The following is a 24,851-nucleotide window of genomic DNA, read 5'->3' as shown; positions in this document are numbered from 1 at the left end:
TATTAATACGGGCAAAGTACTAACCCTCACATCAAATTGGTTAAAATAGTCACGTTAGGATACAGGTAGACCTCGACTTACAACAGTTCATTTTGCGATAGTTCAAAGTTACAACGGCACTGAAAAAAAGTGACTTACGACCTTTCCCCCCCACCCTTACCACCATCGCTAATGGTCACGTGATCAAAATTCAGACGCTTGGCAACTAGTTCATATTTATGACAGTTGCAGGGATCATGTGAACACGTGACCTGGCAAATAAAGTCAGTGGGGAAGCCAGTTTCATTTAACAACCGGGCTTCTCACTTAACAGCTTGAAGTGATTCGCTTAACAACTGTGGCAAGGAAGGTCTCAATCTGGGACAAACCATACATGTCTGATTTAGCAACAGAAATTTTGGGTTCAGTTGTTGTAAGTTGAGGATTGCCTGTAGCTTCTACCTTGCCTTGAAGGCAGGATGTTGGAGACGTGACATTTGTGTCTGATCTAAACAGGGTTACTATTTTCTTTCTTTCAGTGGTTTATGAGCCTCCTCCTCCAAATGCGTCTCTGCTCCATGTTGTGGTTTATTCCTTGTTTCCCATGACTGCTCTCTCCATTGCCATCCTGCTGGCTTTTTGGATGTACCGTCACCGCAAGCCTCCATATGGGCACGTCGATATCAGCGAGGTATGTAAAATGGGGATTGGTTTCTGGTAAAGTAGTAATCTGTTCAAGGAACTCAGCATTGTCCTTCATTCCAGTGGTGAAAAATAAACCAAATTTAAACCTGAGCGTAGTGGGCAATGGCTCAGCGGTTACAAGTGCTGAGCTTGGAGAGCTGAGAGCTGAGAGTTTGAAATCTAAGTTCCACACAACAGAGTGACCTACCGTCCCTTGCTCCAACTCCTGCCCATCTAGCAGTTCTGAAGCATGCAAACGCAAGTAGATAAATAGGTACCACTTTGGTAGGAAGATAGCAGCATTCCAGGCACCTTTGGCGTATAACCATGTTGGCCACATGACCATGTAAATTGTCTTTGGACAACGCTGGCTCCTTCGGCCAAGAAACAAAGATGGTCACTATGCCCTAGAGTTGGACATGACTGGACAGGGAAATTTAATTTTGTTGTACGAGGTGCAGTGACAATAAAGTAAACTAAATCAAACCTTTACCTTTTTGTGTAGACCACCACTGCATAGACTTGTTTAAAAACTTCTCTGTTGAGAAAAGATAAGATATTCTATAGACATCCTCTCAATTTGTGTTGGTCATTGGCACCTGCCAGCTCCATAACAACTCCTGTGAGAAATTCCTCCGTACCCTGACAATATTTCAATTTTATCTGATTCCTATCACCCCCCTACCTTTCTCTCCTAGGACCCTAGTCCCCCACCTCCTTCTCCAATGATTGGACTGAAGCCACTACAGTTGTTAGAGGTCAAAGCCAGGGGTCGTTTTGGCTGTGTCTGGAAAGCACAATTGATGACTGAGTTTGTGGCAGTGAAAATCTTCCCCGTACAGGTGAGGAATGGAATTACTTCCCAATAACACCTGGAGCAAGGTAAAAATGTTTTTACAGAACTCCAGGTTAGCAATTTTATCGAGAGCTTTGTGTTTTAAGTCTTCGAGGTAAGTAAAGTCTGTAGCAGTGTTTCTCAAACTTGACCACTTGAAGTTGGTAGACTTCAACTCCCAGAATTCCCCCGCCAGCCATACTGGTTGGGGAATTCTGGGAGTTGAAGTCTGCATGGTTTAAATGTTGCCAAGACTGAGAAAAACCTTATTAGGTAGAAAAAACACAAACTTGAATGCTTGGTGGCTTCTCTCTGCCTTATCTTATATCAAACAAATCAAGGGTTATTTTCACACTTCCCCAGGACTGAGTTACCGTTTCTCCCCCCATAAAGGTTCATTGATCTTGTCCCTATTTTGAGCAGCGACATCTCCCTTGTTTCATAGATTGCAACCCAGTCACATGATTCAAGACATAGCCAAATGGCTTGCGGGTCCGTTTTGGATTTCACACTAAGCCATTATTTATTCTGTAAGTGTGCAGGCAGCCTCTGTTCTATGCACAAGTGAATGGCAATAAGTTCCCAGCTCCGTGAATCTGCAAGCATTTTATATATTGCTGTTTTATGTTATTTATCTTGGCAGCTTCTTCAGGCATGACAGCGGGGATAAAATATTTCAAATCACACTTCAAGGCACGTTGATTCCAAAGTCTTGGAACCATATCCTAAAGCCTTTTCACGAATTGCCAAAGGATTGTAATTTGTAATGCAAGAAGAGGAAAATAGTTAAATCTATGGCTTGTCATTGCATTTAATGTCAAAAAGATTGCCCATCCTTGCTAGAATTAAGCATAAATAATGCACTTGGCAAAGGCCTGGGACTCCATTATGTTCAGATTGAGAGGAATCATTAAAAAAATTTATTCTTCTTTCCTGGGTCATCTAAGAAAACAAATTTTACAGTATGAGGTAACAGATTTTTGGATAGCTTAAGCTGTGAGACATTCATCACACAGACTTAAACAATGTCGAACATGTAAAATGGGGAAGTATCTTTGGAATAATTTATTACAGGAAGCCCTCCTCACTCTACAACAATTCATTTAGTGACTGTTCAAAGTTACAAAGTCACTGAATAAAATGACTTATGACCACAGTTTTCATAGTTACAACTTTTGCAGCATCCTCATGGTCACATGATGGCAACTGGAATATACTTATGACAGTTGCAGCATTCCGGGGGTCGTGTGATCACCTTTTGTGACCTTTCGACAAAGTCAATGGGGAGGCCACTTAACCCCCTGGGTTACTAACTAAACAACTGCAGTGATTCATTTAACAACTATGGCCAAGAGAGATCATAAAACGGGGCAAAACTCACTTAACAACTGTCTTGCTTAGCGATGGAAATTCTGGGCTCATTTGTGGTTGTAAGCTGAGGACTATTTGTATCGTTTCATAGACTTCTTTTCTGGTTTCTGGTTTTTTTTATTTAAATCCACCATCTCCTGTACAGATAAATCAGAAAACGGAATGTGAAGGAGGAAGCAGATAGCTGCTCCTTCATTAGGGGTATTTCAGTGGGGGAGACATGACGAGCAATCAACCGGATATAACCTCTGCTCCTGAAGGTTTGAAGGACTTCCTAGCTTAGCTGCTTTTTCCAACTGACAATGGAAAGTTTGAGCCAAGGCGGTAGCTAGGAGAAACACAAAGCATAAGAGGAAACACACACACACACACACACACACACACACACACACACACACACGTAAACTAAAAGCCTGTGAGAGTTTATCAGGTTCCTGTGCCTTTTCTCCCGATTTTCTAAATTTAAAATAAATTCAGGAAATGCAGAAGGTGGCAAAGTTGCAAAGTTGATTGTGTTACCTGGCCTAGGTAGCAGTCTGAACGGTGAACCAATCATCCGCAGGGCAATCAGCAGCTTCATCTGTCCACCATACTTGTTTCTGAGCAAAGTTGAGCATGTTTACAATTGGAAGGATGCAGGTTTTTTTTCCTCCCCTACACCGCCCCCCCCACCCCAATGTTTGCTGATTCCATCTCTATCCGCATTTGCAAATTACGAAAAGGTCAGAGTTCTGCCAAATAAGAAAGGGAGGAAATGCAAAGATGGTCAAATTACCAGGACTATATATATTTTTTTGATTGATGGAGATAAAAAAGAAGCATTCAGGGGGCTATAACACCACAAATTGTCTAGGGATGTCATTTGTTCTCCGAACAGATTTCGTCTTGTTTCTCCACATTTTTAACCTTCTGCCATCTCTCTAGGACAAACAATCTTGGCAAAGTGAGAAGGATATCTTCAACACCCCGGGAATGAAGCATGAAAACCTTTTGCAGTTTATTGCAGCTGAGAAGAGGGGAGCAAACTTGGAGACGGAGCTGTGGCTGATCACAGCTTTCCATGATAAGGTAACAAGGACTGGTTAGGTTGATGCTTTGTTGATGGCAGAAAGACCAAGAACGCATCTCCTCGTGGAGAGCATTTTACAGATATCTATCTATCTATCTGTCTGTACAGGTAGTCTTTGACTTATGGCTGGTCACTTAATGACCGTTTGAAGTTCCAGAATACTTACTTGAGGGGAGGGGGTATTTACAATTTGAATTAAAAAATTCTGACAGCCCCTGGCGGTCACACAACCATTGCTCAGCAACTGGGTCACATTAATATTGCAATCATATGACTGCATTTTATGGTGTGTTTTTTTGTGAAAAACCAGCATTTACTTTCAGTTTTTGGCAAAAACCTCTCATCGTGAACCATTGGTTCCCTTAGTGGCTGCAGAGTGATTTCACTTCACTTCCAAAAAGGTCAGTCATGGGGCTTTAAGGAGTTATGACCATGATAGGCAGGGTCTATTATGGCCATAACATCTACAATGACCGGGCCCACCTGTAAGTTGGCTCAGTCATTGTAGATGCATTGCTGTAAACACACGTTGAGCATTAATTTTCAATCCTGTTTATTCTATTGGAGGATATTTAAGTTTGTGTTTAATTCTCTCCTGCAGATGAATGTCACTGGCACAGAACCAATTTAGAACTTCTCTAAGGAGAAATTTCCTGACAGTTAGAACAATTAATCAGTGGAACAGCTTGCCTCCAGAAGTTGTAAATGCTCCAACACTGGGGTGGGGTGTTTAAGACGAGAGTGGACATCCATTAGTCTGAAATGGTATACGGCCGTGATGGCGAACCATATGGCATGGCAGAGCCATTTGTGCCGGCACGCGAGCCATAGGCAAACTTACCTCCCTGCGCATGTGTGCGCCTCACAGCTGTAATACCGGAAGTGATAAAACGGGCCTATTCTGCCTGCAGAGGCCTTTTTCAAGCCTCTGGGAGGCCGAAAAAGGCCTCAAACCAGCTGAAAATCAGCTGTGAGGCGCAGTGCAGGTAAGGGGGGGGGGCGGCATGGGGGGATTGCGTGCGCCTTCGCAGGGGCGTGGGAGGGGGGGGCACACATTGCCTTCTGGGTGCTGGCGCAATTTGGCACAGGAGCCCAAAAAAGGGTTATAGGGCTGCTTAAACAGGGGTTGGACTAGAAGACCTCCAAGGTGCCTTCCAACGCTCTGTTAATTCTGGGCACTCTTTGGCGTCTGTATTCTATGCAGAGTCATGCTTTTAAAACTGGCCCTTGGGCTGACTTCCAGAGAAGCATGCTTAAGATTCCTGCTTTCAAAATACTGGCTGGGCTCACAGTAAATGCCACACACACACACACACACACACACACTCTAGTGTAAAGACTCATGGATCCGATTTGAGAGGGTGTCAAAGAGTCACAGGCATCACCTAGGTTTGTTCCCCCCAGGGGTCCTTGACTGACTATCTGAAGGGGAACGTTCTCAACTGGAATGAGCTCTGCCACGTGGCGGAAACCATGGCCCGCGGACTCTCCTACCTTCACGAGGACATCCCTTGGTGCAAGGGGGAAGGGCACAAGCCTGCGATAGCCCACAGGTGGGTCTCAAATTTTTCGTCTACCCTAACGCTAAATCAGAGTTTGTCCTACGTACTTCTAGGTGTTGATGGAGCTCAAGGAGGGTGTGTATGGATCACTCCCTCTCCCAATCTAAGCAGTGCATATTCCTCCAAGGGAATTATGACCTTTTATGGGAACGGAAGGCTAGCCCGTTCCTTGGTTTTTTTCCTTTGAAGTAGTAGGCTAAACTGCTGCGTGTGTGTGTGTGTGTGTGTGTGTGTGTGTGTGTGTGTGTGTGTGTGATTGAGAGGGAACAAAATGGACTGGAGAAGAGCAATCCAATGGGACATCCTGAGCCCTCTGGGAGCTTCCATGCTAGTTGCACAGAGGGTTGTTTTAACCAATAAAAGGAATCTGCAGAAAAAAGGTTGCGAGCTAGAAATCGAAAACTATTACCGGGGTCTTTTTGACGCTGTGCTGCCCCCTAATGGCACTTAATTTCAGATACAATAAATCCACTTCAAACACACTCCAGCCCTCCTCCCTCCATCATTCATTGTGTTGGAACTACCGTTTTTCCTTCAGTAAAGACATTCTTCCTATCCCCTCATCTGGACAAAAATGAATGGGAGAGGACAGGTGGAGAGGGGAGGAGAAAGAAGGGAAGGGAAGGGGAGAGAAAAACTGGTGGCTCTGCCCACAACTCTTAAGGGCCACGAAACAGCTACTGGGACTCTCGGGGAATCCATAGAATATCCACCCTTGCCTTAACAGTCTTTTTCATCCGCTTGTAGAAATAATGTTAGTCTTTCCAATCCCTGCAAAAGGGAAAGGTGGTTTGTGAAACACCACAAGCCCAAAATATCTGCACCTTTTCTTTTCTTTTATTATCTGGAAAACAGACCTCTCATCGGCGGCTTAGGGGAACACACAAAGCTACGGCTTTACTGAATTCAAACGGGGGTCCGAATAATGAAAGGATTTAGTTGTTCTGAATTCTGCAGCCTAATCCCCTTTCTCTTTTAATAAATCTGGATAGGGAAGCCTCTGTGAGAATCTTGGTTTTGGGTGTACTTGGCTGTCAGAAGTTTGACTAATCTGGCGTAAGGTCTCTGCGATAGTTTCTCTGCCAACTTTAACAGCTTTAACATGTACCCAGTGCCTGGGAACTATCTTCCTTCTTTTCTTTCCCTCCTTGGAAAAACAAAACAAAACAAAATTGTGGGTCAGGAGGGGTGGGTTTTCCTTTGGGATACTGTACACGCTGGGAATTCATTGCGTTTCCCCTCCATCCTTTTGTGAGCTCTTTTTCTCCATGGTGGCATCTCTCTTCCTAACGTATTCTTACAGAGCATTTCGCGGGAGAGGGGGGTGGGGAAACACAATCTGCCCTCATTAATTATATTACTTGGCCCCACATTTGTCCTGTGATCCAACCGGCTGGGATACCACAGTCAATTAAACTGACAGCAAGAGAATTATAATGCCAGGCACACGTGGGTCCACCATCTGCTGCCTCCAGTCTGTAATTTAATTATATTCAACCCCTTTCTTTATTCCCCCCCCCCCCTGTTCTCCTCCACCCCTACCGAAGGAAACTCCAGGAGTCGCTTAATAAGCACAGGGGTTTAATTTAAGAGGCAGATAAGGAAGTAATGCAGCTGAGTGAAACTCCAGGTAGAGATCAAAATCCAAGGCAACATTCTAGAGCCAAGCCTGCTTTCTAGGAAAGAGCTGACAAAGGAATTAAGAGTACAGATAATAAGGGAAGGATGCCACTGCACATAACTTGTGTTAATGTTGGTCTGGATAATGTCCTCACTGATTTCTTCTTCCTTTGTGGTCTTTCTCATAAATCGGGTTTGCATCCACCTGTTAATGGCATTGGTGGCAAAAATCTCACGTGGATGGCTTTATCTTGGATGTTGATAATGTGCTACATTAAATACCTCCTCTTCTCTTCTCTTCTCCTCTCCTCTTCCCTTTTCTCCCCTCTCCTCTCTTCTCTTTTTCTCTCCTCTCATGTCCCCTCCCCTCCCCTCTTCTCCTCTCCTCTCCTCTCTTCTCTTCTTTTCCTTGCAGGGATTTCAAGAGCAAGAATGTGTTGCTGAAGAATGATTTGACTGCCGTGCTTGCTGACTTCGGACTGGCCGTACGCTTTGAACCCGGGAAGCCCCCAGGAGATACTCATGGACAGGTAAACCTGCAGGTTAGCTTATACTACTTCATTTCGCAAATCTAATTGGGAAGGCAGGTGAAGATAAGACAAATCTATGTTATTGTCACATAGTGCCTAGGTTCTATATTTTGAAAAACAAGTCACAATTTTTGTGTACACATAATAGTGTATAATTTATCCTTTCTCAGTGCCATTGTAACAGTCACTGAACGAGCGATCAGGAAGTGAGAACTACTTGTATTTTTTTTTTGGAAGTATCAGCAAGCAATTGATCTTGTCAAAATGATGAAGAATGCATTGGTAGATGGTTCAATGCCTGCCAATAGAAGATAATCTTTGTAGCTCAAGGTTGAATTGTGAGGTTCTTGCTACTCTCTGAGATTGGTTGTTTTCTTGCAGACATTTCATTACCCAACTAGGTAACGTCATCCATCCTACTAGCCAATGGGGTCATGAGTGGGGGAGTGGGGAAACCACAGGGAGGAGCTGCAGAGCACAGGTGGGCAGGGAGGTCTGTGCCACAGAGTATGAGATCCCTGGGAGAAAAAGCAGTGGAAACAACCTCTGATCTTTCCTGATGGCTTCCCCATTGACGGCTCATGGGAAGCCAGCGGGAGAGGTTGCAAAGGGCAATCATGTGACCATTGGCTCACTACAACCATCATAATTGCGAGCTGGACACCTGAGCACCCAGATCGTGATCCCATGATTGTGAGAATCCAGTGACAGCTGCAACTTCACAGACCAGTTGTAAGTATTCTCATTCAGCAACATCTTGGTGTGACAAATCGAGGACTACCTGTAGCCAAGGTAATATCAACAACAATTGCTATTACTTCTGCTTTTTTCCTCTCCTTTTCATTGTTCTCTCTCTCCCTCTCTCTCTCTCTCCCTCTCCCTCTCTCTGTCTCTCTCTCTCTCTCTCTCTCTCCCCCTCCCCCTCCCTCCCTCTCTCTCTCCCCCTCCCTCTCCTTCTCCCTTTTTTAAAGAACCAGAGTTTGAATGTATGAATTTAGTTCCAGTAACTGATTCCTGTGTCTATTATAGGTGGGAACAAGAAGATACATGGCTCCTGAGGTCCTGGAAGGAGCAATTAATTTCCAGAGAGATTCCTTCCTGAGAATTGATATGTATGCCATGGGCTTGGTCTTGTGGGAGTTGGCTTCCAGATGCACAGCAACTGATGGTGAGTTCCAATATCATTTTTACATACTGTTCTTGCTTCCTTAGAAATTATGAAAACTGTTTGTCCAACCCACTTGGAGTTAGTTTAATTCAGAATATCTATGTGGACCTTTTTCCTAGAAGAAAGATACTCTAGGTCAGAGGTCTCCAACCTTGGCAACTTTAAGACTTGTGGACTTCAACTCCCAGAATTCTCCAGCCAACTGGCTGGAGAATTCTGGGAGTTGAAGTCCACAAGTCTTAAAGTTGCCAAGGTTGGAGACCTCTGCTCTAGCTCACCCATACCTATATAGACTATCCAGTCCCATATAATGGAAACTGTTGAAATTTGTAAGCATTCTGAGACATTTAAATTATACAAAGTCTTTCTTAAAGTGATAGACTTTTGTTCAAAGAAGAAGATTTAGAAAAAGCTAAAGGTTTTATAAACTTTGCTTCATCTACATGATACTACTGAGACCAAGGTAAGTCATTAAAGGGTATATTTTTATTAGCCTATGTTTAGTTTTATTATTTGGATGTTTTTGTTGTTTGGATGACCAAGTAAATCTAAACAATTAAGATTTTGGCATATACAAGTTTTATAAGTGTAATTTATTTAAGGGGCAGCTGGAATGTGTACTGCAGGGTCTTTGAGAATTGATAAGCTAATAAATGAAATGCCAAACAGTGCATGCCTGAACTGCAGCATGATCCTTTAGTGAAGAAAAGTAAGATTTGAATTTCTGACAGTTATGGGATGGAGATTATTACCAAATTTTTTTCAGGAAACTTCCTGGGATTCACTTTTTGCAAATTCCAATTAAAGTAATTAAATCAAACTTATCTGATTTGATCTTGACAAAGGTGTTGGCTTGTAGCATATCAACACACTATATTTCTTAGCTTTTAAAACAAACAAACAAAACAAATGAAGAAAAAAAAAACAGCTCAGAATAAAAATATGTAAAAATGATACAAATCTGAAATAGAACAATTCTCCGTTCCCCTGCTTTTTACCAAATTCTTGCAATTCAACCTCTTGTCTTTTAGAGAATCTTTCTTAAAATGTCCTGTCCTTAAGTCAATCTATCCCTTTATAAAGAGAACTAATAAGAATACACTAAGTAGTTCTTTAAGCAGCTGCCTAGAGTTGGTTAGAAGATGGGGCAGTCATAGAAACATTTTAATTCAATAAACATTTTAATTCAATAAACAAACACCACAGCTATTACTTGAGGAGGAAGTGAGGTGACATGCAGGCAGATTGTAATGGGGAAGGGAGGGAATCGGGCCGAGGGAGCCTGCTCTCGTTGTTACGGAGTGGCAGAGTTGGCTAACAAGGTTGATTTGCAACATTAACTTCAAACAAATGACTCCATTTAAACATGGACATAAGTAATCGGCATATATCTGTGTGACGCATACCGTTGAATACAGCTGTGAGGTGCCAGTGGGTAGGAGCTACCTGTTGGTTCCAGTGGATTGTCTATGGTAGCAATGTCCTTTCTTCTGTAAATATATAGGCCCCGTGGATGACTACTTACTGCCTTTTGAAGAAGAAATCGGTCAGCACCCATCTCTGGAGGAGCTGCAGGAGATTGTGGTCCATAAGAAGATGCGTCCTGTGTTCAAGGACCACTGGCTGAAACACCCTGTAGGTCCTTTCCTGATATTTGCATTCCCCCCCCCCCCAATCCCTAAATGTCCATGGCTGGGTGGGCCAGTATGGTCAATTCAAGCAGCCCTCAACTTACGATCCAGATTTCCATTTGCTAAGCAAGACACTTGTTCAATGAGTTTTGCCCCAATTTACAACCTTTCATGCTGCCTCTCTTAAGTGAATCCCTGCAATCGTCAGTAAGTGAAGGTTGTTAAGTGAATCCAAGCGGAGGCTGCAGTGGCCTTTAAGAATTTGCCATTGTAACTTTGAATGGTAGAATAGAATAGAATAAGAGAGTTGGAAGGGACCTTGGAGGTCTTCTAGTCCAACCCCCTTCCTAGGCAGGAAACTCTACACCACTTCAGAGAGAAAGGGTTATCCAATCTCTTCTTAAAAACTTCTGGTATTGGAGTATTTGCAATTTTGGGGGGCAAGTTGTTCCAATGATTAATTGTTCTAACTGTTAGAAAATTTCTCCTTAGTTCTAGGTTGCTTCCCTCCTTGATTAGTTTCCACCCATTGCTAAAAGGTCACAAAATGAAAGGTTGCAATTTGAGGACTACCTTATAGTTTCAGGGTATCTTCTGTTTCATGTTCTTAGAAGCCACTTCTGGTTCTCTTGGTTGACCCATCCATGAGATGCCTTAACATGCTTTACTGGCACTTAAGGGGTTTATTTTGGCAGAACCGCACCATGGACAACAATGGGTTCACTCAACAACCATGACATTTGTTTAACAATCATGGCGTTTGCCCTCACGTCTACCACACTTGCTTAACAATCACCCCAAAAAATAATGGTAACATCTGGTCAGTCACATGCCTGACTCATTTTGTGACTGTTAACAACTTAGAGCAGGGGTCTCCAAACTTGACGGGCTTGAAGACTTGTGGACTTCAACTCCCAGAATTCCTCCTCCTCCAGTCATGTTAGCTCAGGAATTCTGGGAGTTGAAGTCCACAAGTCTTAAACTTGCCAAGTTTGAAGACCCTTAACTTAGAACCTTAATGGGGAGACTGCATTACAGTTGTGCCACGAATATGACCTGTACCTCTGGCCATCCTCAAGCTTGCATCGGTGTACTTTCTCTGGTTAAACCCTTCTTCCTTCCTTCCCTTCTCCTTGGGCATGCAGGGCATAGCCCAGCTGTGTGTTACCATTGAAGAATGCTGGGATCATGATGCGGAGGCCAGACTGTCTGCCGGTTGTGTGGAAGAGCGCGTCACCCAGATTCGCAAATCAGCCAATGGTAGTACCCTCGACTGCCTTGTTTCCATCGTGACCTCTGTCACCAACGTAGATTTGCTGCCCAAAGAGTCAAGTATCTAAATCCTTGTTTGCCTTTTTTTTTTCCCACTGGTCTCTTAAGAAGCAGTGGATTTTTTTTTTCTGAAAAAAAAAAAATTGCAGAATTCAACACACACACGCATACATATACATGAATGCAGCTGCTATTTTCTTGACTTTTCTTGCTATTGTTATTATTTGTTGTGTTGTTGTCGTTGTTGTTTTGATTGAATCAATTTACCAGCATTTTGCTCTACTGTATTGAAAAGAGAAAAAAAAAATAATTAGAGAAAGACATCACTCTGAAAGCATCCAGGTGCCGACTAATGAATGCAGTTACAGTGCAGGTACCTCAAAACCTCAGTGAACTCTCTTCATTTCTTTTTTCAACCTGTTTTCTCTTCTAACTAACCTGCAATTTTTACACCAAATATCAGTGACAACAAGAAAACAACCTACTCATCTTCTTATCCATGCTGCAAAATCAAGACTGTTCCATGAGATCACATCTCTCTCAAAAAAAAGGATCACCCCCTCCTACTTTCCCTTTTCTTTCTTTCCTATTTTAGACAGTGAGCTTAAAAAAAAAGAAAAAAAAAGCAGATGTGTCTTTTACGGGTCTAACGGGTGTTGCTGTGCTTTTTTTGTGGGTGAGGGTGGGGGTGTGATTGAGTCGAGAATATTAACTCTGATGGTAGAACTGAAAATGAGAAGTTAGGGCTGGGTGGGTAAAGAGGCATTGGACTTTCGCAGCATCTGGACAAAGAGTGGCTAAAGAGTTTTACTTCTCAGGAAAACAGTTAATGAGAGGATGGGCAAGTTTTGAGAAAGGCTTATTAAACTGCTACAACATACAGAAAAAGTTGGGTCACAAAAATCACCGATACAAATGGATTCTTAAATATCTCAGGCTTGGGTAACATTAAGTGAAACCAACCCTTTCTATTACATTTATAAGTTCAGAGAATGAGGTCTTAGGATTCAATAACTGCAGATTTCCCTCAGTTGTCTAACAGGGCAGGGTTACAGCCCTAAACAATTTTTTCTGCCATTTTAATAATAATAATAAAATAAATAAATACGAAAGACAACAAGCATCTAACCTGGAGCTTTAAAAAGACCAGTGTATCCAGTTATGTATTTGGTATTCAATGTCATTCATGATATGAAACAGCCTTTCTTTGAAGACTCATTGAAATCAGTAAAACTTATTTCCAAGTAAATGTAGCCAGGACTAATAAAATTTAATCTCACTCTTAGATCTTAATATCTGCAGGACAAATGTCAAGGCTGTTTAGCTGCTATGACTATCAGGCATTGTAAAGGGAGATAAACATTCCCCATTAAGGACACACAGAAATACCATCATCGATTGTCCCCAAAACTTTATGGGAATGTATGTGTGTGTATTTAAAAACAAAAAGTCAAGATGGCAGCTGTGATCATACCTTTTTTGAACAGTCCTTTCTCTGGACAGTCCTTTGGCAAAAATCATGGCGGTTGAATATAGTTGAATACAGTTGAATACAGTGGTCTATCTTTCTTTGATTTATGGTAAGAATAGGCATAGTTTAGGCCAATGTTTCTCAACCTTGGCTACTCACATCTTTTATAGAGTTCTGTTTCTAAGTATACTTTCACACTTTACACAAATTCCTTTGCTTTCAACACAGCCCACAGCTGGTTGAAATTGATGGCTTTTGAATTTTTCTTGATTCTTCATTCTCTGAAGACTGTCTGTCACCCAACTTTTTCGTCTTAACAGTGGTGCATATTTTCAATATACTTAATTCTACTACGCCATAAAATCCGCTCTAGTCAGTGAATACTCCTAATGCTGCCAATATAACATTTAAATATTTTTTTAACTTGCAAGACATGCAATGATTTATAAAAAAAAAAATACTTAGAAAACACATACACATGAAGTGGCTTTTGAGGTTTAACTAAAAAAAAAAAAAACCTTCATGACCACAGACCACCTCAAACCAGAAATACCTCAAAATTTTCTACTTGTATGAGTTTATATATTTTGTTAGTTGTGTTATCTTGGAGTATGTAAATTTTAATGTAAGTTGGCTTTTATGAAAAGGGAGTTTTAAAAAAAGAAGAAGAAAAAAGAAAAAAATCCCCCGATCTTTTAAAAAAAATGCTACCACTTCTTTTCTTTTTCTTTCTATAAAGCACCATTGTAAATAAGTGTAAACAATTTTAGAGGAATTGGCTGTACAAGATTCCTGGACATATTCATCATTACTTGTGAAGGCTTGTTTCCATTTTAAAAAAAAAAAAAAATTGGTGGAAGTAGGAGCATATGTTGTTTTAGTAAAAAAATTATTAGTATAGCATTTCCTTTATGAAACATTTTCCCCGGGAGATACTAATCCATGAATGAAAATTATTTTCTTTACATTTGTTATTCAGCTGTTGGTTGACTGATACCCAGTTAATGCAATGTAAATTTGATCATTCGGTAAAAACACAAAAGGTTGCAGTGCAATTCCTTTTCCCCAAGGCATTTTAATTAACTGCAGGAGAAAATCAGAGAAGCTTTTCTAACAAATAAAGAACAGCAAAGGGAAACTAATCTTGCTAAGTGGGCATGTGGAAGCAGAGGTGTCCAAAACGAACTGCCTTTTTCACTTTGTAAGACGAGAGGGAAAGTTGCTTTTGACTGCTTATGAATGTGCTAAAAAAAATAGTTTCACTCTGCATGCTTCTGTATCTCTTTCAAGGGGTGGGGGAATTAAAATTTGAGCTTTTTATTCTTTTCTTGGGAAACAGCTGCCTCTCTAATAAGGAAGCAGAAATACTGATGCTTCTTCTCTTTGCTCAATCTTGAATCTCTGAACTATTTAAGGTAACTATGAGCAACCCTGAAACATGTTAAGATTTCTTTTACATAAGCTAAAATTAATTTGAGGAAGATGAGTTAATTTATTACTTCAAAAATGGTTGTAGATGGCAAATGCAGACACCTTTTCTGAACTTGGAGTGGACTTCATTAGGGAACAAGTGGTGACATGTATGTAATCATACAGATGCCATAATGTATATATTTTGTCTCAGGTGTCCTGCAACTTGTACATTATGGTGGCATTTGCTGAATTACATCACTGAGCAGATGCCATTTTGGCGTCATTGCAGCTTCTGCAGGCGCCGCGAGCTTCTTGGGAATTTATTCAACATTTGTCAGTGACTAGTATCTTAAAGACTAATTTTGCATACAATTGACTAAACAGGATAATTGTTTCATTGGTCATGGATTGTCCTTTTTTTTTCCGGAATAGTCTTTTATCGCTCTTCACTCTGTTTTATATCAAGATTAAGCATCTGATTGATTCAGAAACTTGATTTGGCACTGGCTCTATTAAGAAAAAAAAGTCTTAGAAGAGTCAGTGATCTAATGCATTCAGAATATACAAGAAAGTGGTTGGCACATTTGCTCTGCAAAGCCTCAAGCCACTGTGGAGAATCAAACTAAGACAACATGGGACGTACTTGTCACTTGCCAAGTTATTAGCTACTCCTTTGATTTCTGCAGTCTTGATGTAAGACATGTTTTGAGCAGAGACTATCATTTTATATACAGGAGTAGCAGGCTTTATTCAGAAGGCTACCAATTAGGAGGCCTCAACAAAGTTCTAATTATGTCTTTATGGATGATAATGTTGCCCTTAACAACAGGGGCTTCAGGCAAAACAAAGTGAAGGAAAATAGATCCATTAAAATGAAATAAAACCTTGACATCTGTATGTCACTAACAGTCAAGGTGCATGGTTAGCAGTGAGGAAGATACACTGTTATTATTGCTGTGTTGCTTCAAGTGTGCTTTTTCCTGTCTCGCAGCATTATTCATATAATGGTTAAAATAAGCTTGATACAGCAGTTGCTTTGCTTTTCCATTGAAACAAAGTTTTGAGAAGCTTTAAAGTATTTATTGAAAGTGCCATATAGAGGTTGTTTTTGTGTTTTGTCCATTAGGAGTGTTCTTAGTCCTTCCCGCATAAAGTGAGAAGCTGTGTCTGTTGATCAGACGGCTTGAGTTAAATAAAGTTAATTTTCAGCCAGATTGACGGCTTCTTACTTACATTTCCTTGCTTACAGATCATTGCCAGTTGCTTTGGTTGTGTGGTTAGCTATGATTCAAATGTGACCATATACATATTCCTTAGCTAATATATGTTGTCCATATCTTTTTTTTTTGTTAGCTTCTTGGATTCTCAGCCTTCCCAAATGTGGTACCCATCTCCTAGAATTCTCATACTTCATGGCCAAAACTGCTGTTGGCTCAAAATTCTGCAATCCAGACCCATCTGGCAGACTCCAGGTGGAAAAAGGTTAGCTTATAGCATCTCCAGTGTCTTGACAGTCACATTTACCTATTAATGATGCAGTTTTCCTGTTGTGTAATCGCATTTTTTCTTAGTGCATCTCTTTAATCTTCCTGGCCTTCAGTTGGTCTTGTATATTTAATGTTAAGAAAGTTCTTGATATAGCAATAAGGAAGCTCAATCACAAGTGTAGCTATGCATGAGAGAAAGAAAAAAAATCCAAATCAGATTTGGTCTAAATATAACTATGTCAATTACCATAAGTAGTGGTAGTTTGAATATATTTCATTGGCTGAAATAGGGGCCTTTAAAAAAAACACCAAGGCTATCCTTTACAAAACAGTGAAGTGGGATTTTCTCCCAGGTTAGGTGGGGGATAGAGTTCCAGCTTACTTAATTTTATACTGTGTTCATTCATCACCTTAAGCCACAATGGAATTGGAGGGATACATTTAATGTGATGTGTGAATCATGATATTGTCTAATCCAAGTCCAATTCTTTCTTTAAAAAGTTTGCTGCAATTGAGATGTTTGTATCTCTAGGATCAGCCTGTCCATGTAGCTGTATTTTGTTCCTTATCTGGCATAGGGAAACTTAAATTAAAATCAATAAGTAAGTAAAGAATCTATGCCATTTTTTGATCTTAATAAAGAGACACTGCCAAGTTTGAATTCTTATTTAGAAGCAGGAAAAATAATATATTTAAGAAATAAAAGCACATTATATTTAGAGCCCTCAATCTTATGCAACATTTTCATGATTATCCAATAGTCTATGACATACAGGGTTTCCTCATTTTTAAGTACAAGTGAATCTGTTTTGCAACATTAGCAATAGTGACAGGATAAAAACAGTTTAAAACTTGATCAATATTTATTAGTAAGGGAAAAGCTAATTATGTTTACCACTGCCCCAGTTCAGATACACTGATATACCAACATTAGCAACAAAACATGAAAAGAAAATCATATAGTTTTAATTTAGTTCTCCAAAATTCTTAATCATGATAATGCTTGGAAACTGTTCTACTAACTGAATTAAGTCATGATGTGCTAAGGCAATATGCATGAGATAGAATTCCCTGAAGATGTGTTTCGGTTTTTTATATCAAGGTAGTGATTTATTTTTATAGATATCTGAATTTTTGATTCAGGGATACATTCCTACATTAGACACAGTTTTAAATATATGCTGAGCATTCCAGAATGATCAGCCACATAATAATTGTTTTGACAACCCATAGCAACTTGGCAACAGTTTTCCCACAGTAAAATCCAATAACCTAGATAGGAATCCATGTTTTATAAGAAACATCTCTTGAGTCTTTCTTACACTATATTTGCCTGGCTTGGTAGGAGACAAGGAAAGATTGATGCCATTGCTACTGTCTAGCATTGTGGGGAACAATCCCCATATCGTGGTGCCATTTTATCTATCAATAATGTACGTATTGTGAGCTATATGAAGTAGAAATTTTAGGCAGTTCAGCAAAAAGCTTAAAATCAATTTAATGGTCTAAAACATATATGTACTAGTGTGAATGTGTTTTACTTAATATTTTCAGTAGATTCTATTTTATGCATTTCTACTTTTTCTAGAGGTGAATCTATTGCCAGACAATGGCACAGAATATAGGTCCACAACTTAATAATTATTTCAGTGTCCGCTAATTAATAAAAGGTTTTCAGTGAATTTTCTAAAATCTGTTAGGTATATGTGCTCTTTCTGAATATTTTTAAAGATTTGAGACTCGAGTTTAGTGTCCCTTAGTCATAAACGCAACTGGCTATTTTAGTGGACACATCCTCAAGGAAGTTACCATTTGAGGTCTCATAGCTATGAATTCTAATGCTTTTTAATTTGTGCCTTCATTTATTGCAATGCAAAGCAACTGCTGTAAACTCTTCTAAACTTTTTTTTTGAGTCAGGGTTATGGTAAAGTGAGGCTTAGAAGTTAGAAACTGCTTTTGTAACTTTCTTATTTCTGGGTTTGATCTTTCATCCAATATATTTGGGGATCTTATGATCCTCAAATTTCACATTAATGCAATAGTTCTTTCTGGATTCTTCTTAACAAACTAGCAACATTCATAAACAAGAAATCATTATATAAAATGAAGAAATTTGAGGGAGAGGAGAATGGAACAGATCATCAAGGGGTAAACATGTAAAAATAAGCTGGTGGTTATTTCCTACAAAGATTCAGCTAACAGGCTTCTTTGTCAAACACAAGTTTCTTGGATTTATGTAGTTGCAAGAAAAAATGCTCCTTTTCTATAATACTTGGATTTCTACTGCTTCAGTTTTCTCTTAGGATAAATTTCCTGATGATCTTGACAACTTTGCTTTTTACTTGTAATAGCAAAGAGGTCCTGAAGGATATCACGACAGGATAATTGTTTGGGGAAAGGGGTGTAACAGACTGAGCACAGGAATTGTTTACTGAGCCCTTTTAGAAAAGATTGGTCTACCCCATTACTTTGTTACAGCAAAATATAACATTGCCATTTTCTATGGAATGAAAATCTATAGCATTAATTTCATTGATCTTGACTTGGTAGGGAACTGCACTTTTAAAAAAATCTATTTATATATTCCCATAACTTTCATTACTGGTCATCAATATATTGAAATAAAATCTTCCCATCAAAATTCAAGTTTGATGGTACAACAGAGATTAACTTTCACAGGTGTATTTTTCTTTTTAAACATATAAGTAGATCATCAATTATTCATAATTTTTTTGTGATGAGTAAGAGGAAAACACCCTCTCTACTAAAATGACTTTTCATATTAATTTATATTGCTGGACGTATCAAAGTGGTTGCTATTCTTGGTCTCCAATATAGCATTTACAAATGCCAAGGGCCTTCAATCTTGCTGCTGTCCACATTTTAAAATGAAAATGAAACCCTACAGTCTTTCACCTATCAATATATGTTGTCCCTAAGTTTGATGACTTACTTCTCTCTAATGTAAAGTCAACCTAAGTACAGTTTGTCAATTCTTATGGAGCTTTCTGTATTATTTTGTAGCATTAGAAATTTACATTAAAAGTTGAAGAACAAAAATTAGAAGGAAAACAAAAAAAAATCCCTAATTTAATCCAACTATTTGGTGGTTGTTTATTTTTTCAAGGATTTCTAAATTGTGAGGTTTATTCAAGGAAACCAGATAAAAGTCTTAAAATTACTTTAACATAGTGAAATGTGCATCTTATTAATAAATAAATAAACAGGAGTTTAGACCAGATATAAAATACAAAATTTTCAGTTTTGGATTCCTGACAAACTTCAGAAATAAGAATTAATTTAGGAAATACTAAATGCAGAAAGCTCTATCAGATGGTGAAATAATTCAAAAGATTATCAATCCTTAGCTCATATTCCAATGTACTGTTTGTATACCAAGATATGTGAAATGTAAATTTTGTGGGTTATATTTCACTGTAGTAGCTAAAAAAAGAAGAAGAATGTAGATCAGAGATAGCTTGTACTACTGAGTTAACAAAACATAAGTATCCGCTTAAAAGAAAGAGAATTAAACAGAGGAGCTCATAGCTGTAATCCCTTTTGAACTGAAAAAGTGTGCTGATTTTTATATATATATATATATATATATATATATTATATTATATATAAATATAGATATGCATATGTAAGATGGCCTAAAGAAGACATTCACTGTATTGCAATTCTTTAAATGGAAATGTTTTGAAGCATTGTATCCTAATTCATGCATTTGCAATAGATCTTTGTTTCTTTTTATTGTTGTATTTTAGAAATGAGTCTCATGTTTGAAAATTAGATCTGCCAGTTTGGGTATCGCTGCTTCAGCTAAGTACAGGGTGCCCAAATAAAACAGTATGAATGTAGTATTTTTGCCTTGTGTGAAGCAGTTCCACTGCAGCAAATAGGGGGTGGAAATGTAGAAAGAACTATTTCAAAGTCTATCTTTTTCCTATATTAAAATAAATATTAAATGGCAAATTATTCATCTGTTTTGTGATTTTTAATTCTGATTCTATTCTTTTTCATCAAAGACAGATTTTGCAGTTTAGTAACATGCCACAATGGTGAATCACCTATACAGTACTTAATTGTATTTGTGTAGCTGTTACATTTATTCTAATTCCTGTAACCACTGTTAACCATTGATCAGTATTACCATACACTTGCAATGCATTTTACAGTATAGAGATTTAATAAATGGGAAAATTTGTGGTGAACAGAACAATTACTAAGAATAAGTTGACAGTGTTGCAAAGGAATTATGTGGGGAATGCGGAAAGCCCCAACTTCTAAAGTGAACTTCATTATACACTAAGACACGGGTGTCAAACTCGTGGTGTCACATTGCCATCATGTGATGTTTCACGTTTTTTCCCTTCGTGGAACTGGGGTGGGCATGGCCTATGCATGACTCATCCAGCCCATGGGCCGCCAGTTTGACACCCCTGCTCTAAAAAGACACTGTTGTACAGATGATTATGTGTATCAAAACATAACACCCATGATCATTTTTTAGATAGTTCACATTTAGAAACCATAGCTGGGATCAATAACTTGGTTGTTAAGCAGAGTGGTCACTGAGTGAAAAATCCTAATCCTAATGCTGGGACTGAAGTACACCAAGAGGTAAATGCGGGCACTGGTTGCAAAGTTACTTTTTCATCATAATTGTAAACTCAGATGGTCATTATATGAGGCAAAGACAAAGACACTGAATCATATGAAATTACTGCCTGGGATGGTCAATCAATATTTCTCTCTAATTATTGCAGAACAAATTCTGGTCTGATGAGAACAGAAATATAATAAGCTTAATTGAACAAATATTTTTTTAATGATAAAAAAGCAAAACAAGAGAAAAATATATATACCATCAAAGAAAAAAACCCCACAGAAAATGTTTTTTTTAAAAAGGAAAAATACAACAAAAAGTATATCATTTTAGCAGTAGTTACAATTCTATATTAAATTATCTAATGCATTTAGATAATGCCAATACTATTATTCAAGTACATATACATTACTAATATAATTATGAGTCTTAAGTATACCAGCGTCTCATTTTATCTCTAGTTTGATGGAAGAACTTAAAAATGTCATGATTTAGATAAAGAATAATCACACTTTCTTATAGTCAGTGATTTCTAAACTGATTTAATAGCTGACATATAATTTTCATTAACTACATGGTATTGGAAAACTGGAACATGTTGCCTCTATAAGGCACACATTTTTCTCACACATACTGTAGCTTTCACAAACCTGAATGGCTTTTTTTGCAACTAATTTTTTAATTACTTTGGTAACGTACTAAGTTAATGGGAAATATCTCATAGCTTTTAAAGTGTAAAGATAATTTTGATCAGATATACTTGATACACTCAAAGATCAATACATTTAATGTGGCATATTTTAACATTAGGATTACATTCCATTTCCATCAGATGAATAAAAATGTTCTCAGTTGATAAATACAGGAGTGGAAAAGTCAAATTGTACATATGAAAGAAGGTTGGAAACAGTTAAGTGATGGTGAAGTTCAAACATTAAAAACTAATCAAATTTCACAACTGAAATGCACACATAAAGATAGCAAGTATCCATTTAGGAGAGTAGTGTTTGGCAATTGCTATTACTACATTTCAGCTTTAATTGAAGATCTTTCACATTTTATTGCCACTTACCGGCTGTTCGTAATTTTTTCTTCTCACCCATGCAATCAAATATTTGATGTTTATTTTCACCATGGGGATGTGAGTAATTAAACATGAAAATCAACTATGTGGACCCATCATATGCAGTACCTATATATTCTTTAAAAGAGAAACACTTAGGCAAATCCAACCATGTTTAATACAATGAATTCTATTTGGAAAATATCTTTGCTGCACTGAACTCACAGGAATCCACAGGTGGGGCATAGGGTTTAACAGAAGTCAAGATGGAAGTTGTAGCTAGTATGATAATTATACATAAAGGTAGTCTTTGATTTATGACCCCCTTGAGACTAGATTTCCATTGATAAGAAAGATGTTTATGATTTTTGCCCAATTTTCTGACCTTTTTTTACCACAGTCCTTGTGAAGCACAGTTATTGAGTGAATCTGGCTTTCTCCATTGATCTTGCTTGTTGGAAGCCAACTAGGAAAGTTGCAAACAGTGACCTGAGAAACTGCAACCATCACAAATACATGCTGGTTGCCAGGTACCCAAATTTTGAAAATACGGCAGTGATGATAAGTGCAAGTCATTTTTTGAGTGCCACTTCAAAGTTGCTAATAAATGGTTTTAAGTAGAGGACTACATACACATGCAATGTGACACATGCAAAAGAACAGGGTTTGAATTAATGTCACAACTATCTTAATTTTTGCGATGCCTTCCCCCTGTGGATATTAGTTGAACCTCAAATACTTCTTAAAAAGGGGCTTCCTTGCAAAATTAAATTGGCATTGAGTTCACAAATGACACTTCTAAACCATGTGGGACTGGTATAGTTTTGTCTTGATGTATGGCATGAAACTGCTGGGATTGACAACCAATTATAGATTTGGGAATCCAGCCAACTTCGCCTACAAACTGTAGCACAGAGTAAGAGAAGAAAATATACCTCCGCTATGCAAGACAACAAAGACGCCCTCAAATTGACTTTTTTATGCAAAAAAACACAGACATGTTTTGCGGCAGTCGTTTTCCAAGGGTTCCCCCTCTTTTCTATGGCCAAAATTTCCTGGTGATTCCTAACAAAAAAAAAAAACACTCCAAACTGCTTAGCTTCAGAGTACATCTAGGCTGAATGAGATGCTCTATCTGCTGATACTAAAGGCTCCTTTAAACCCAGCTCAAATCTGGATGATTTCATGGATGCAGCCATGTTTTTTCTTCTTCTTCATTACAACACAGAAGTGGTCTGTTTTGAGATAGCAGTTCAGGTTTAGACCAGCCTACAGACTGGGATTTCCCAGTGGCGCTACATCCAAGAAATTGCCCTGCCTGCTCTGTGGATTTACTTTCATGCCTCCAGGGCAAGTTTCAGGGAGTCACAAGGATATTAGGCACATACTCCTGAGCTGACCTGGGCATTTTAAGGCTTGTGGGCTATATTTGGCCCTTTGGTTGTCCTTATCCAGCCCTCTGCTGCAAGCAGTAGCAGCAGCAGTGCAAGGGGTGGTGGCAGCAGCCTCTACAATTGTTTATTTCTTATATGGCCCCTTGAGAACAATAACTGCCCATCCATTCAGTTTTGGTCACCATGATGTAAAAAAAGATGTTGAGACTCTAGAAAGAGAGTAGAGAAGACCAACAAATATGATTAGGAGACACTAAAACACACAAAGAATGGTTTCAGGAATAGGGTATGTCCAGTTTGATGAACTACGGGTGGCATGGTAGCAGTGTTCCTATATCTGAGGGGCTGCCACAAAAAGGGGTTATTCTGACCCAACCTTGTTCCAAGGAAACAAACACGAAACAGAGGTAATAGCAAAACCTTTTAATGATTCTTTACGAATTCTGTTCCTTCACGGTTAAAAGGCTGTTTCAAACTAATTGTCTCTGATAAGAATGAGCCTTGCCAAGGTTGTGCATGGCTGCCAAGTACACTAGATAAAAGTTACTAAGAAATATTTCAAACACAAAGAGTCTCCAAACACCAACCAAGATATTCCGAACGTCCACAAGGCTTGAGTGGAAAAACTTATTTGCTTCCTGCAAAGAACTCTGGTTTCTCAGCTGGCTTTTATCTCTTAAGGGAGGGGCCATTACCTTGCAACCTTACTCCCGACTCGTCCGTGCTGCAGCGGCTCTTTCCTTTGAGCAGCCCTGCATGCACCTGCATTGGGCACAGGCTCCTTGGGGTCCTCTTCCTCACTGCTGCCAGCCTCCACAATCTCCCAAGGCAGCATTCCACTCCCTGATGGTCCTGGCCCCATCCCTGCATCACACGCAGGCCCCTCGTCTGAGTCCTCGCTCTCCCAGACCTCAGCTGCCTGCACCTGCTGCTGCTGGACCACAATAGGGGGGTCAACCTATTCCCCAAAGCTCCTGAAGGCAGCCTAGGAAGTAAGGGTTATCTTATCAAGGAGAGATCCAACCTAGAACTAAGGAGAAATTTTTTGACAATGAGAACAATGAATTAGGAATTGCCTCCAGAAGTTGTGTGTGCCCCATCACTGGAGGCTATTAAGAAATTGGACAGTTATTTGTCTGGAATGACATAGGGTCTCCTGATTGAGCAGGGGGTTGGGCTAGACAACCTCCAAGGTCCCCTCCAACTCTTACTCCATTAACTGCTTATGACCCCTGCTCTTGAAGCTGGGCCCTAGAGGTAGTCCTCAACTTATCACCACATTTTAGCACAAATTTTTTATTGCTAAGCAAGACATTTTAAGGTGAATTTTGTCCCACTTACAACTTTTGCCACAGTTGTTAAGTGAATCACTGCATTTGTTAAGTTTGGTGATGTGGTTAAGTGGAATCTGGCTTCCCCATTGACTCTCAGAAAGTCACAAAAAGTTGATCACGTGACGCCAGGACACTGCAACCATCATAAACAGGAGTCAGTTGCCAAACCTCCAGATTTTGATCATGTGACCATGGAGGGAATGCTGCAATGGCCATTAAGTGTGAAAAACAATCATAGTGCCCTTTTAACTTAGAATGATCACTAAATGAACAGTTGCAATTTGAGGACTATCTGCAACCCTCATAAATAGGAGTCAGTTGCCAAGCGGCTGAATTCCCATCACCGTGACCATGG

The 24,851-nt window shown here is 39.2% G+C and overlaps 1 protein-coding gene across 19 annotated transcripts in view; it reads left to right on the top strand.

Moving 5' to 3' along the window:
* Positions 1–20,074, top strand: part of ACVR2B (activin A receptor type 2B) — a 71,587-nt gene extending 51,513 nt beyond the window's left edge. For 4 of the 19 annotated variants that reach the window (XM_026678930.2, XM_087946612.1, XM_087946607.1 and 1 more), the window contains 9 exons: positions 519–670; positions 1,362–1,505; positions 3,794–3,937; positions 5,343–5,491; positions 7,536–7,662; positions 8,680–8,818; positions 10,323–10,453; positions 11,595–11,709; positions 15,959–20,074. In XM_026678930.2, the coding sequence (XP_026534715.1) occupies positions 519–670; positions 1,362–1,505; positions 3,794–3,937; positions 5,343–5,491; positions 7,536–7,662; positions 8,680–8,818; positions 10,323–10,453; positions 11,595–11,709; positions 15,959–16,092 (1,235 nt within the window). In that variant the 3' untranslated portion in view covers positions 16,093–20,074. Of the gene's footprint in view, positions 1–518; positions 671–1,361; positions 1,506–3,793; positions 3,938–5,342; positions 5,492–7,535; positions 7,663–8,679; positions 8,819–10,322; positions 10,454–11,594 lie in introns of all 19 variants that reach the window. The other 15 variants (XM_087946606.1, XM_087946610.1, XM_087946602.1 and 12 more) reach the window with 6 other exon arrangements.
* The last annotated feature ends 4,777 nt before the right edge of the window (positions 20,075–24,851 follow it).

The sequence above is a fragment of the Notechis scutatus genome, chromosome Z (assembly GCF_049901735.1).
Source record: "Notechis scutatus isolate UNSWTSFEM ecotype Mainland chromosome Z, rNotScu1.2, whole genome shotgun sequence".
NCBI lineage: Eukaryota > Metazoa > Chordata > Lepidosauria > Squamata > Elapidae > Notechis > Notechis scutatus.
The sequence above is the reverse complement of the archived record's forward strand: the minus strand, read 5'-3'. Positions and strand labels throughout refer to the sequence as shown.